Raw genomic sequence first — 10,558 nt, 5'->3', positions numbered from 1 at the left:
GAAGCCCTTCTTGTCTATATTGTAGATGTTATGCGGCGCAACGTTGTAGTCATCGAGTTTCCCAAAGATGAGATCGAAATATGATCAATAACTATCATGACTATCAGCTTCGTGACGATTGCGGTCCATCCTGGTGGTGTATTTGATAGTAAGGTCGGTGGTGTTGCGGTCCAGAAAGCGTGTGACCCAGCTATCTGACGGCTCCTATTCCGCAATATTTAACACAAAATTTTTTATTATGGACCTAGTAAGTCCAAGCCCACAACTAGAAAGCTTCTGTATATACTTTACAAGCTCAGCTTCATGTTGTGTAGTGAGTAATTTCGTGTTTTCTGCGGCGGCTGCACAGGACTGGGTTTGTTTGTGGTGGCGGCGCGTCAACGTTGACAACACAACACTAAACTTTTTCGCAGCTGCTCTATACGAAAGTCGTTCTTTGGGATCTTGCGCATCGACTGCTGCAAGCGCTTTCTCGATCGGAGTCATGGTGGTGGAGTTATCACGCGTTGAAGTGGGTGGGTCTGTTTTGGGAAGGTGCAGATGGTGTTGCATCCGCTGAACAGTTGCACGCACTGACCACCTACAGTAGAGTTGCAGCTCATGCGGACTCAGCCGGCGTCCATGGAATCGGCCTTGCTCGCCGCCTTGTACGCACCCAGAGCGTGCGATACACCATTTCAACCGGACTTTGCCCTACCTGACGTCGACTCCCCGTTCTACGCAAAACAAGAGCAGGCATCTTGCCCTTTCTCTCTCGCAAAGGTCGCCGTCGTGGGTGCAATGGCGGGCTGACAGGTGTCAAATGCCAAACATCGAACCGTTTAAGAAGCCGCCATTGCAGGTGTGAGCCGGCAGTCAGCAATGCCCAGTTCTGTATGTCTTCTCTGCCTTGCACAGTAACATACGTACCTAGTTGAATTAGTCAGAGCGCCACAATGCTAACCATGTACTTACGCTAGCATCGGTCGATGACCACGACACGTAATCACCATGGACTGGGGTTTCGCTGGATGCAGACCCCCCTCATTAACCTTGGGTAATGCAAGCTTCAAGGCTTGACATCGAGCCGACGTACATGGCTTGGTCTGACAATATCTGTAGACTAACAGCTGCATGGTCATGGTCGCAAGTCCGCGCCAACTGACGTCTGCGTGGTGACGTCTAGCGTCGACGTAGTGTGTATCATGAGTGTGTGTTTGAACGACCACATACACTGCGAATTGGAAAGCGATGTATGGTAGCAGTTGTGCTTCAGTACACTCAATGCGCCATGGGAAACGAAAGCGGATCGGGTAAAAAATCGCAGTGTGCTGAATATATTATATTGGCTGCTACGGATGTAGGGAGAGTCTGCCAGTCAGCACCGACTGAACGTTTTTAGTATGTTAAAGGGGTCCGTGTATCTACCACGTACACTCGGTTTCTCCTGATCCGAAAGAGGACACATGGCGTACTTCATATCCCGCGGTGCTGTCCTTGAAGCATGTCAAGCATTGCTGTTTCGACTCTGCAGGTACCGCTCGACTGTCTCGTTGTCCATTTTATCAATCTCTGCTGCCATGGATTGACTGGACGACAGGGAATCATTTTTGCTTGATGTATCGGAGCCGGGTGTCGAGGCTTGCGAGTTGCTAAAGCCTAGGGCTACGTATACAGAGTTTGCCAAGCCTGATGCCGCGGTTGTTGCTTGGTCAAAATAACCTTTTTCGGTTTGCTTGTCGAGCGGAGGGCTGGGCGGTCCAGATTCCGGTCGCTCCGATCTTACCACTTCACGTTGCGCAGCCATCTTTTCGGCTTTCTCGGCGGCGCATACCTTGGGCAGCTCATCGTGTCCTGTGCCGCTTGGTTCATCGGCCTCGGCAGGTGATTCGCTCGTCCTCCTTTCCTGCGCGAGTGTGTCCTTCAATTCCTGGCCGTACAGTAGTTTGAAAATCACAACAATCAGAGATTCCTCCGTGCTTCGATTCCTCAGGACATACCGCAAATGATGCGTCTTGTCGTCAATGTAGCGCGAAACTCCAATGGAGAAACCAGGTAGCCGTAGCGAGAAATTTGCAAAATCCAGATGCGGATTGAAAAAGTCGGCGTGATACATTCTTCCCTCCTCAAACGTGAAATCAGCAAGGGCTTGTTCGCTGAGGAAGAATTTTCGGCGTTTCTTCCACTTGGGAGGCATGTTAAGAGTGTCGCGAATCTCGGCACCGCTCCCATACGCGCCCTCTTCGATTACGTTGGCCGCGTCCTGCTCGAGCTGGGAGAGTTGGTCAGATGCAGACATGGTGGTTATTTTCTCGCCGATTTGGAACGCGAAGAAACTTGATAGCGCCGGGCCATAGAGGTACGGCTGGTCAGAATAGGGATCGGAATATAGACCTGAGTCGAGCAGGGTGGTTGCAATCTTCATGGCGTAGCGAAAACCTGGAGGTAACTGGTGCTTGATTGAATGGCCATAATCGAAGCCCATGACTATGTCGGATCCAGACATGTTTTGTTTAGGGACAAAGGAGTAGGCTATGGAGTAGCGGTCCGAAGTATGTTGTGGGTGGTCAAAGTAAGACGATGAAGGTGGAGAGTCATGAGGTAGGCCATGGTAATCCTTGATGCGGACGTGTACCCAGGCCGACAGGATGTCACTTTCGATACAAGTCGGTTTTTCGCTGTTGACTGATACAGGCTTATGTTCTGATTCGTCATATGATGGCCCTGCGGTTACTGAACACTGTTAGGCCGGTCAAGGCGGGCAAGGCTATGCTATGCACCTTGTAGAAGATATTTGTCTTTAGCTGCAGGATCCACAGCATTGTCCGGCATGTTGTCTGAGTGTTTCTGGCCCTGGATATTCGATGGTATGTTGGTATAAGCGATCAGTCGAGGAAGGGAGCCAAGAGGATATTTATGCGGCCCAAGGCATTGGACCTCGTAAGTTTTAGAACCGATAACGTGTATAAGGAGCACCCTTGTACATGGTTTCAAGTTCGGCTGCAGCGGCGCAGTCAGAGCTAGTGACGACTATGCCGTGCGACGAATCCATGACGTCGTCGCGAGAGATGGCCCAATCACAACGTGTGGCTCGGTCGCATGGCAACGCTGTTGGTCGCTTCTATCTTTGCATGTGCAAGTCTTGAAGCGGTAATTCAGACGTGAACACCGAATAGAATTCTAAAGATGCAACGAAGGGGGTAATGCGGCGTGTGGGCATGAAGTTGTCGGTCTCTCGGACTCCTAGTGCTTACTAAAGGCTGGAATAAAGAGTTAGCTCATCGTTCTTATCCCCAACCTCTAGGAAGGTTGACCACAGCGGCTAAGCATTCTCGTTCCAGGAAATTGCTGATAGCTCAAAAGGTCTTAGGCTCTGGAACTAGGGTGTTGTTTTGGCGTCATTCTTTACAACGTGCACCATGTGAGAACACGCTAAGAACAACATGTCTTGTAAAGCTGGGAATGACAGTTACCAGCACTCAACAGAGTGAGATTTATCCAACTGTCGAAACAGGAATGTGATTGCGGATGTGATGTGATTCGCAAGTATTACTCATTGGTACTTGTTTTACGCCACTCACGTTCCTGATTACACTTTGAGCTCGTCGATGCTTTCCGCGGCGTGGATTTGGTTCCTGTTACCATATTTACTTCAAGCCTATATTTAGCAGATACCATTGGGCATCTGGGCGCGATGGAATCAGCGTCTGGGAGTTATCGTTGCAGTAGAGGCCCGTCGAAAGATACTCCAGTTGGCATAATATAGTTTTCGTAAAAGCGCGTGCCAAGATAAATGTATGAAGGCTGTATTCCAATAGGGCTGCGAGACTTGAACTTGACACGGTGGAAATTGCGAGCTGCGCCACCAAAGTGGGAAGCATGACTGGATCTCATATAAGCATCGCAAAACAGTCGACGAGTATTGGCCGATCCGGAGCGTAGGCAGCGATTGAGACTTGTGGAAACGTTGCAGGTAGAGTGGAAAACGGAGTCATTGAGGTGGTCCATGTCTATTGGCAGCGGGGGGAGTGGTGACTTTGTGCCTAGCCATTTCCGAAGCCCCCACATGTACATTAAAAGGACACCTGGAACTGACAGCCACGGAAATGCCTCGAACACGCCGGCGAAGGAGCCGGAAATTTCGAATGGTCTGTGATGCGCGAACCAGAGGCAAACGACCGTCCATAATCCAGGCTGGCGCTGGTGCAGAGATGGGTGGTCGCGCAGGTATGGGGTGGTGGTTGCACTCGAGTGCGTTCGCTTAGATGGAGGGGTAGTTAGGTTGGGTTGGTAAAATGGCTAAGGACTGGCGATAGTTAGGGCCGCTGCAGCTGTTAGTTGCCTCATCCGATGCACATCCAGTTTCCGGCACATGTACATGCAGAATCGCATAATGCCAGCGCCGCCGCCAATCCCCAAGAGCAGCGCAGCTGGCCGCCACCGGCAGCTAATTACACGTGTCCTGTAACAGGTCGCATTAAACACAGGCACAATTGAGGCTGATGCGGGCGATTGGGGCAAAAGTGCCATGGACGACCTGCAGCGCTAGGCCCGTTTGGGAGCTAGCATTTCGAGATCGCAAGGTGTTCTTTCTAAATACTTCCACGACTGGCGTGCATATAACAGCGGCCCTCCACCGCTCCTTTCTCCTTCTCTCCACACTCTCCTTGGAAGCAAGCCCAAGTCCGCCTTGGTTTCCTTTTTTTTTCTCTCGATACCCGGAGAGCCTCGTCTGCTCCACCACGACTACTTTGCGAGCTCCCAGCGAGTTACGCCCGCACTTGTTTCTGGCATTCGCCGGCCACGCAGTCTCCCAGAGACTCCACGACACATCCACAATGGCGCGCAGCTCACGGAGCGCGAGCAGGCGCTCAACATGGTCCATTGCCTTCTACCTACTCCTTGTCCTCGTCGGCGGTCTGATGCTGGCCAAGACAGCACACGCCGAGAAGGACGCGGCCAAGGAGGACAGCAATGCTGTCACGGGCCCCGTTATTGGTATTGATTTGGGAACCACATACTCTTGTGTCGGTATCATGAAGAACGGCAACGTCGAGATCATCGCCAACGACCAGGGTAAGTGGGCTCGGCCGCCACATGCTCGCCGCAGCTCCAGACTGACCAATTCGCTCTCCAGGTAACCGTATCACTCCCTCTTGGGTCGCCTTCACAGACGAGGAGCGCCTGGTCGGAGACGCCGCCAAGAACCAGTTCGCCTCCAACCCCTACCGAACCATCTTCGATATCGTACGCACCCCAATACCCCGCCATATGAAACACGACACTAATAGAAGCGTAGAAACGTCTCATTGGTCAAAAGTTCAACGACAAGTCTGTCCAGAACGACATCAAGAGCTTCCCCTTCAAGGTTCTCAACAAGAATGGCCAGCCCCGCGTCCGTGTCGAGGTTCAAGGCGAGGAGAAGACCTTCACCCCCGAGGAGGTTTCCGCCATGGTTCTCGGTAAGATGAAGGAGGTTGCTGAGAGCTACCTCGGCGAGCCCGTCAAGAACGCCGTCGTCACCGTCCCCGCCTACTTCAACGACGCTCAGCGCGCTGCCACCAAGGACGCCGGTACTATTGCCGGTCTCAACGTTCTCCGTGTTGTCAACGAGCCTACCGCTGCCGCTCTCGCCTACGGTCTGGACAAGGTACGAGACTACTGCTGTCTACTCTCTCAGGAACCAAGCTAACATGTTCGACAGACCGACCAAGCCGAGCGCCAGGTTCTCGTCTACGATCTCGGTGGTGGTACTTTCGATGTCTCCATTCTCACTATCGAGGAGGGTGTTTTCGAGGTCCAGGCTACTGCTGGTGACACTCACCTTGGTGGTGAGGACTTTGACAACCGTGTGATCAACTACTTTACCAAGAAGTACAACAAGGAGAACGACGTCGACATCACCAAGGACGCCAAGACGATGGGTAAGCTCAAGCGTGAGGTTGAGAAGGCCAAGCGCACTCTGTCGTCGCAAAAGTCGACCAAGATCGAGATTGAGTCTTTCCACAAGGGCAAGGACTTCTCCGAGACTCTTACCCGCGCCAAGTTTGAGGAGCTCAACAACGACCTGTTCAAGAAGACGCTCAAGCCTGTTGAGCAGGTTCTCAAGGACGCCAAGCTCAAGAAGACCGACATTGACGACATTGTTCTTGTTGGTGGTTCTACCCGTATCCCCAAGGTCCAGGCCATGCTTGAGGAGTTCTTCGGAAAGAAGGCTCGCAAGGATGTCAACCCCGATGAGGCTGTCGCTTACGGTGCCGCCGTTCAGGGTGGTGTTCTCTCTGGTGACGACCGCGCCAGCGGTGTTATCCTTATGGATGTCAACCCTCTTACTCTCGGTATCGAGACCACTGGCGGTGTCATGACCCACTTGATCAAGCGTGGTACCACCATCCCCACCAAGAAGAGCCAGATCTTCTCCACGGCCGCCGACAACCAGCCCGTCGTCCTGATCCAGGTCTTCGAAGGCGAGCGTTCTTTGACAAAGGACAACAACCAGCTTGGAAAGTTCGAGCTTACCAACATTCCGTAAGTTTCCTGTATGTGTATTGTAACGAAGCATCAGCTAACACTGCCTAGTCCTGCGCCCCGTGGTGTTCCCCAGATCGAGGTCACTTTCGAGCTTGACTCCAACGGTATCCTCAAGGTCGGTGCTATTGACAAGGGCACTGGCAAGGGTGAGAGCATCACCATCACCAACGACAAGGGCCGTCTCAGCAAGGAGGAGATTGAGCGCATGGTTGAGGAGGCTGAGAAGTATGCCGAGGAAGACAAGGCTACCCGCGAGCGCATTGAGGCCCGCAACAAGCTTGAGAACTACGCCTACAGCCTCAAGAACCAGGTCAACGACAAGGAGGGTCTTGGTGGCAAGATTGAGGATGACGACAAGGAGTCTCTCCTCGAGGCCATCAAGGAGTCGCAAGACTGGCTTGAGAGCAACGCTGGTGAGGCTTCGGCTGAGGACTTTGACGAGCAGTTCCAGAAGCTGTCTGACGTTGCCTACCCCATTACCTCTAAGCTTTACGGCTCTGCCGGAGGCGCTGGTGAGGATGAGCCTCCTGCTGACCACGACGAGTTGTAGATGGTGTAGTGTGGTGTTTAAGAAGTAGCATGATATATCCCGAGATGATTTGCATGGACGAGGTAGACCAATGCAGTTTGATTCATGTATGAATAGAGGATTTGTGAATTGAAATGGTATTGATACCCATAAGTGTTGATGTGTGTGATGTGAAGTTGACCGTGAATGTGGATGTTAAGGACTGATGGTCGTAGCTCTAGGTGCGTATTAGAATCAGTCACGTGTTGTGCTTTGGTGACGTGTTTCGCATAGGGGCTTGAGTGGCAAGACAAAAGTCGAACCTGCACTCCTGGTAGTGGCCATCTAACGCTTTTCTTCTTTTGATGCAAGGCAATAACTTTTAAAGGGACCCAAGACCTGATTAGTTTGAATGACTTGTCTCGGGTCACAACTGGGTGCTCGGTTCTGCCCATGACTGTATGGCGTTGTCACACCGTTGGGGGGGGGGACTTTGCGTGACAATGTTGACGAATCAGATTCATGTTCCGTCTCCTGGAAGTGGTGCATTAAGATTGGGGCTAGAATTGGTGAATAGCGCCGGATCGAAGATTTCTGAGGTCAAGATTGCGAAGGCCTCGAAACCTTCGGCGTCAAGTTGCATAGAGTCCAGCATGGAATCTGTCGGCGCAAGTGTGTTTGAAGACAAAATTTCAGAAGGCTCATGCACTAGAGTTATGGTTAGTACGGTTTACCTTGCAACGTAGTATATATGCTGATGAGAGACTGACCTTGTGAGTACATGTTGGAAAGATTTCGGATGTATCGTGAACAACTCAGGCTGAGGGGATCATAGATCTTCAATACTGAGAAGACTTGCTCTGCTTTTTCGAGGTACGCTTGGGATGAAGCCAGGGCAGGTTCGTCTGCTGGCGTTTGCCCGTGCTTAGCCCACAGCAAACGGCCACTTATCACCAAGGCTGCCGTAAAAACTAAAGAGGTCTACATCAGTTACGGGTAAATATGGATTGTGGGAAGTCTGGCGCTTACCATAACACAACGTGAAAGATCCCACTCCAAGATTGTTTTTGCTCGTTGGGTCCATGGTCAGGATGGAATGCACGATATCGACTGTGCTTTCTGCGAATCGCAAGCATTCTTGCGCTTCTGCCATGACAGGCTGCATCAAATATGGCAATATCTGGTCCGATGTCGTGTCAAGACGAAACAAATTACGTATCGCAGTGCTAAATAGGTGCCCGTGGACGAGTATGCTGACATTGTGGTATCTAAGAGTCAAAATGACCCGTAATCGGTTGATCTGTGCATTCTCAAAGAGAACTCGGGAGCCCGGCTCACAGATTTGCAGGTAAGGCGGGAGTTGGGCAGTCCAAGATCGGAGCATCTTGCGAAATTCACCAGAAGCCTGCAAAGAGGCCAGTTCATCAGGCTCAAGGTCGTTGTTTTCCATGTTAGCACCGTACTGTTTAGCAAGAGACTTGCTCATGATTTGATACAGGCAGAATGATACGGCTAAAAAGTCGCCAGACAGGTCCCCGTCACCATTTGTAGCATCTGGTGATGTTGGCGACAAGGGGATGTTCGGCTTCTGCGTGGCCATGAGGTCATCTGGGACTGCCGCAGGTCGACCAAATACTATACTCAGCAGCTTGTCCAGACTATATATGACTAGCCATGTGCGACGACGTAGTTCTGCAGTAAGCGGTTCCAGGATTTCCCTGCACCTCTTACTATGCAGTCCAAGTGCGATGGCTGAGCGCACGAGAAGACCATGGGTATTCCAAGCCTGAGACGATCTCTGAGTGCCATTGCAGAAGATGACGACCAAGATGAGGTACTGAACAACTTCAAGGCTGATGACACGTGTCGAGAGCGCACCGCAAAGGCCGACTGCTCTTTGATAAAACAAGTCAGATGTATTGTGGCGCGTGAATGCCGATGCGCCATGGCCATTTTCCTGGTCGAACTTGGTTGCTATTGCAAACATCATATTGAGCGTGCCAAGCCATGTCCGGCGGGCGCGCCGAAAACCAGTCGATTTACACTCGGCATATGTTTCTCTCATAGATGCTTCGTGTATGAAGGGGAACACGACGCCGCATGTGTTGAAGTATACATCAAGCAGGCCATCCATGACTTGGATGGTTGGCAGAGTGGTGATGCAGCTGTCCAGCTCGTCTGAGGGAGGAGATGGCTCCCTAACAGGAAGGCTGGCGACATGAATCTCTGCGAGCGTATGGTCTCTGCTTGTTGTGTTTTGCAAGGCGTAGGCACGTGGGCTGACAGCTGTGGCTGCGCGGAAGAGGAGGCGAGCCAAGTTCATGTTGGACGATTCGCCAAAGAAGGCCGAGGTGCGCTCCTCGATGAAGGTCATGGCCATGCCATTGGGCGATGCATCTTCGTTGCGCGGCTCTTCCATGTCATTTTCACGATGGACTGGCTCTTGGGTATGACTTGTCTGCGCGCAGTCGGACAGATGGCGCCTGAGCGTCTGGCCCAGGCACTGCACGACACGCTCATTGGCAGCGAGTCGTTGCTCGAGATCCGAGAGGTATCCTTACGCACCAGGACATTGGCAGCGCCCTCGGTGGGCTCGAACTGGCAGACTACGTCAAGCCCCAGGCAGGACGAGCACGAGGGCCGCTGTCCGTCGCATCTGGTGTGGAGACGACATCAGCCAAACGTGTGCAAGTGGTTGCACGTGACTGGGGGCAGGAGCGCGTACCTCGACTTGCGCAGACGGCATGCGTTGCATGCCAGAGCAATGCGCCAGCGTTTGTTGTTTGACGCGGCCGTGTCCGGGGCATGCTCGGAATCTGCCGTGGTTATGGTGTTGTTGAGGAACGACGTGTGTGAGATGGACGGGGAGCAGAGTCCGGACATCCCGCTTTATGTCGGCTGCACCGGCCAAGGGGGGGATTTACGCCACGCATGGGTTGAGTGGGGGTGGCGTCGGATCCGGGGAAAACGCGGCAGGCCATCCCCACGCAACCTAACAGGGCTAGCTACCACGCTGAGCTTACCCTTTGTATGACGACACCTCCCAAGCAGTATATCCATGAATACACGCCGCAGTCGATTTACACATTCAATTCTTGTCTGTCCATTATCCCTCACAATCATCCGAAACCAACGCTGGGTGCGAATGCCAACATGACCAACGACTTCAACGTTGCCATTGTCGGTATGCCCCCGGACTCACACACACACCAACTTTTAAGCAGAAATCTTTCATCAAAACTCGTCAATTTTCTATCAGATATAGGGGTAACACGTCGCGAGAAACCGATTTACGCCACCTCTGATGTGTGCAGCCCTCTCGTTGAGGTGCTAGAGGGGGTATTGTCGGTATTCTTGCGACGTGTTCGAAATGCGAAAATCTTCGAGAACGCACAGACCGCCCCAATGACTAATAGGGAGACTACTAAACGAAACCAAAAACAATTAAAAACACCAAATAAAACAACAAAAATCAAAAATCCTATATCTAAACGCCGAGACAGCCTGATCCCGCTGTGGCACCATATCCAACCGCCAGGA

General features: G+C 52.0%; 4 protein-coding genes across 4 annotated transcripts; 1 reads left to right on the top strand and 3 right to left on the bottom strand.

Annotated features, from left to right (window-relative positions):
- Positions 1–204: 204 nt before the first annotated feature.
- On the bottom strand, positions 205–486 carry SETTUDRAFT_107792 (uncharacterized protein; the record flags this gene model as incomplete). The annotated part of the gene is made up of 1 exon (XM_008026033.1): positions 205–486. The coding sequence occupies one exon, from the start codon at positions 484–486 to the stop codon at positions 205–207; it is 282 nt and encodes a 93-aa protein (XP_008024224.1).
- A 1,000-nt stretch (positions 487–1,486) lies between these two features.
- On the bottom strand, positions 1,487–2,811 carry SETTUDRAFT_108150 (uncharacterized protein; the record flags this gene model as incomplete). Its single annotated transcript, XM_008026032.1, has 2 exons — positions 1,487–2,712; positions 2,760–2,811. 2 exons carry the CDS (start codon positions 2,809–2,811, stop codon positions 1,487–1,489), a joined length of 1,278 nt encoding a protein of 425 aa, XP_008024223.1.
- Positions 2,812–4,618: 1,807 nt separating this feature from the next.
- Positions 4,619–7,184, top strand: SETTUDRAFT_168574 (uncharacterized protein). Its single transcript, XM_008026031.1, has 5 exons — positions 4,619–5,055; positions 5,117–5,226; positions 5,279–5,629; positions 5,684–6,507; positions 6,559–7,184. The coding sequence occupies exons 1-5, from the start codon at positions 4,818–4,820 to the stop codon at positions 7,058–7,060; spliced, it is 2,025 nt and encodes a 674-aa protein (XP_008024222.1). The 5' UTR covers positions 4,619–4,817; the 3' UTR covers positions 7,061–7,184.
- A 354-nt stretch (positions 7,185–7,538) lies between these two features.
- On the bottom strand, positions 7,539–10,078 carry SETTUDRAFT_160635 (uncharacterized protein; the record flags this gene model as incomplete). The annotated part of the gene is made up of 6 exons (XM_008026030.1): positions 7,539–7,726; positions 7,789–7,989; positions 8,048–9,554; positions 9,584–9,674; positions 9,744–9,834; positions 10,042–10,078. The coding sequence occupies 6 exons, from the start codon at positions 10,076–10,078 to the stop codon at positions 7,539–7,541; spliced, it is 2,115 nt and encodes a 704-aa protein (XP_008024221.1).
- Positions 10,079–10,558: the final 480 nt, after the last annotated feature.

Source organism: Exserohilum turcica (assembly GCF_000359705.1).
Source record: "Exserohilum turcica Et28A unplaced genomic scaffold SETTUscaffold_16, whole genome shotgun sequence".
NCBI lineage: Eukaryota > Fungi > Ascomycota > Dothideomycetes > Pleosporales > Pleosporaceae > Exserohilum > Exserohilum turcicum.
Note: the sequence above shows the minus strand (reverse complement) of the source record. Positions and strands in the feature narration are given on the sequence as shown.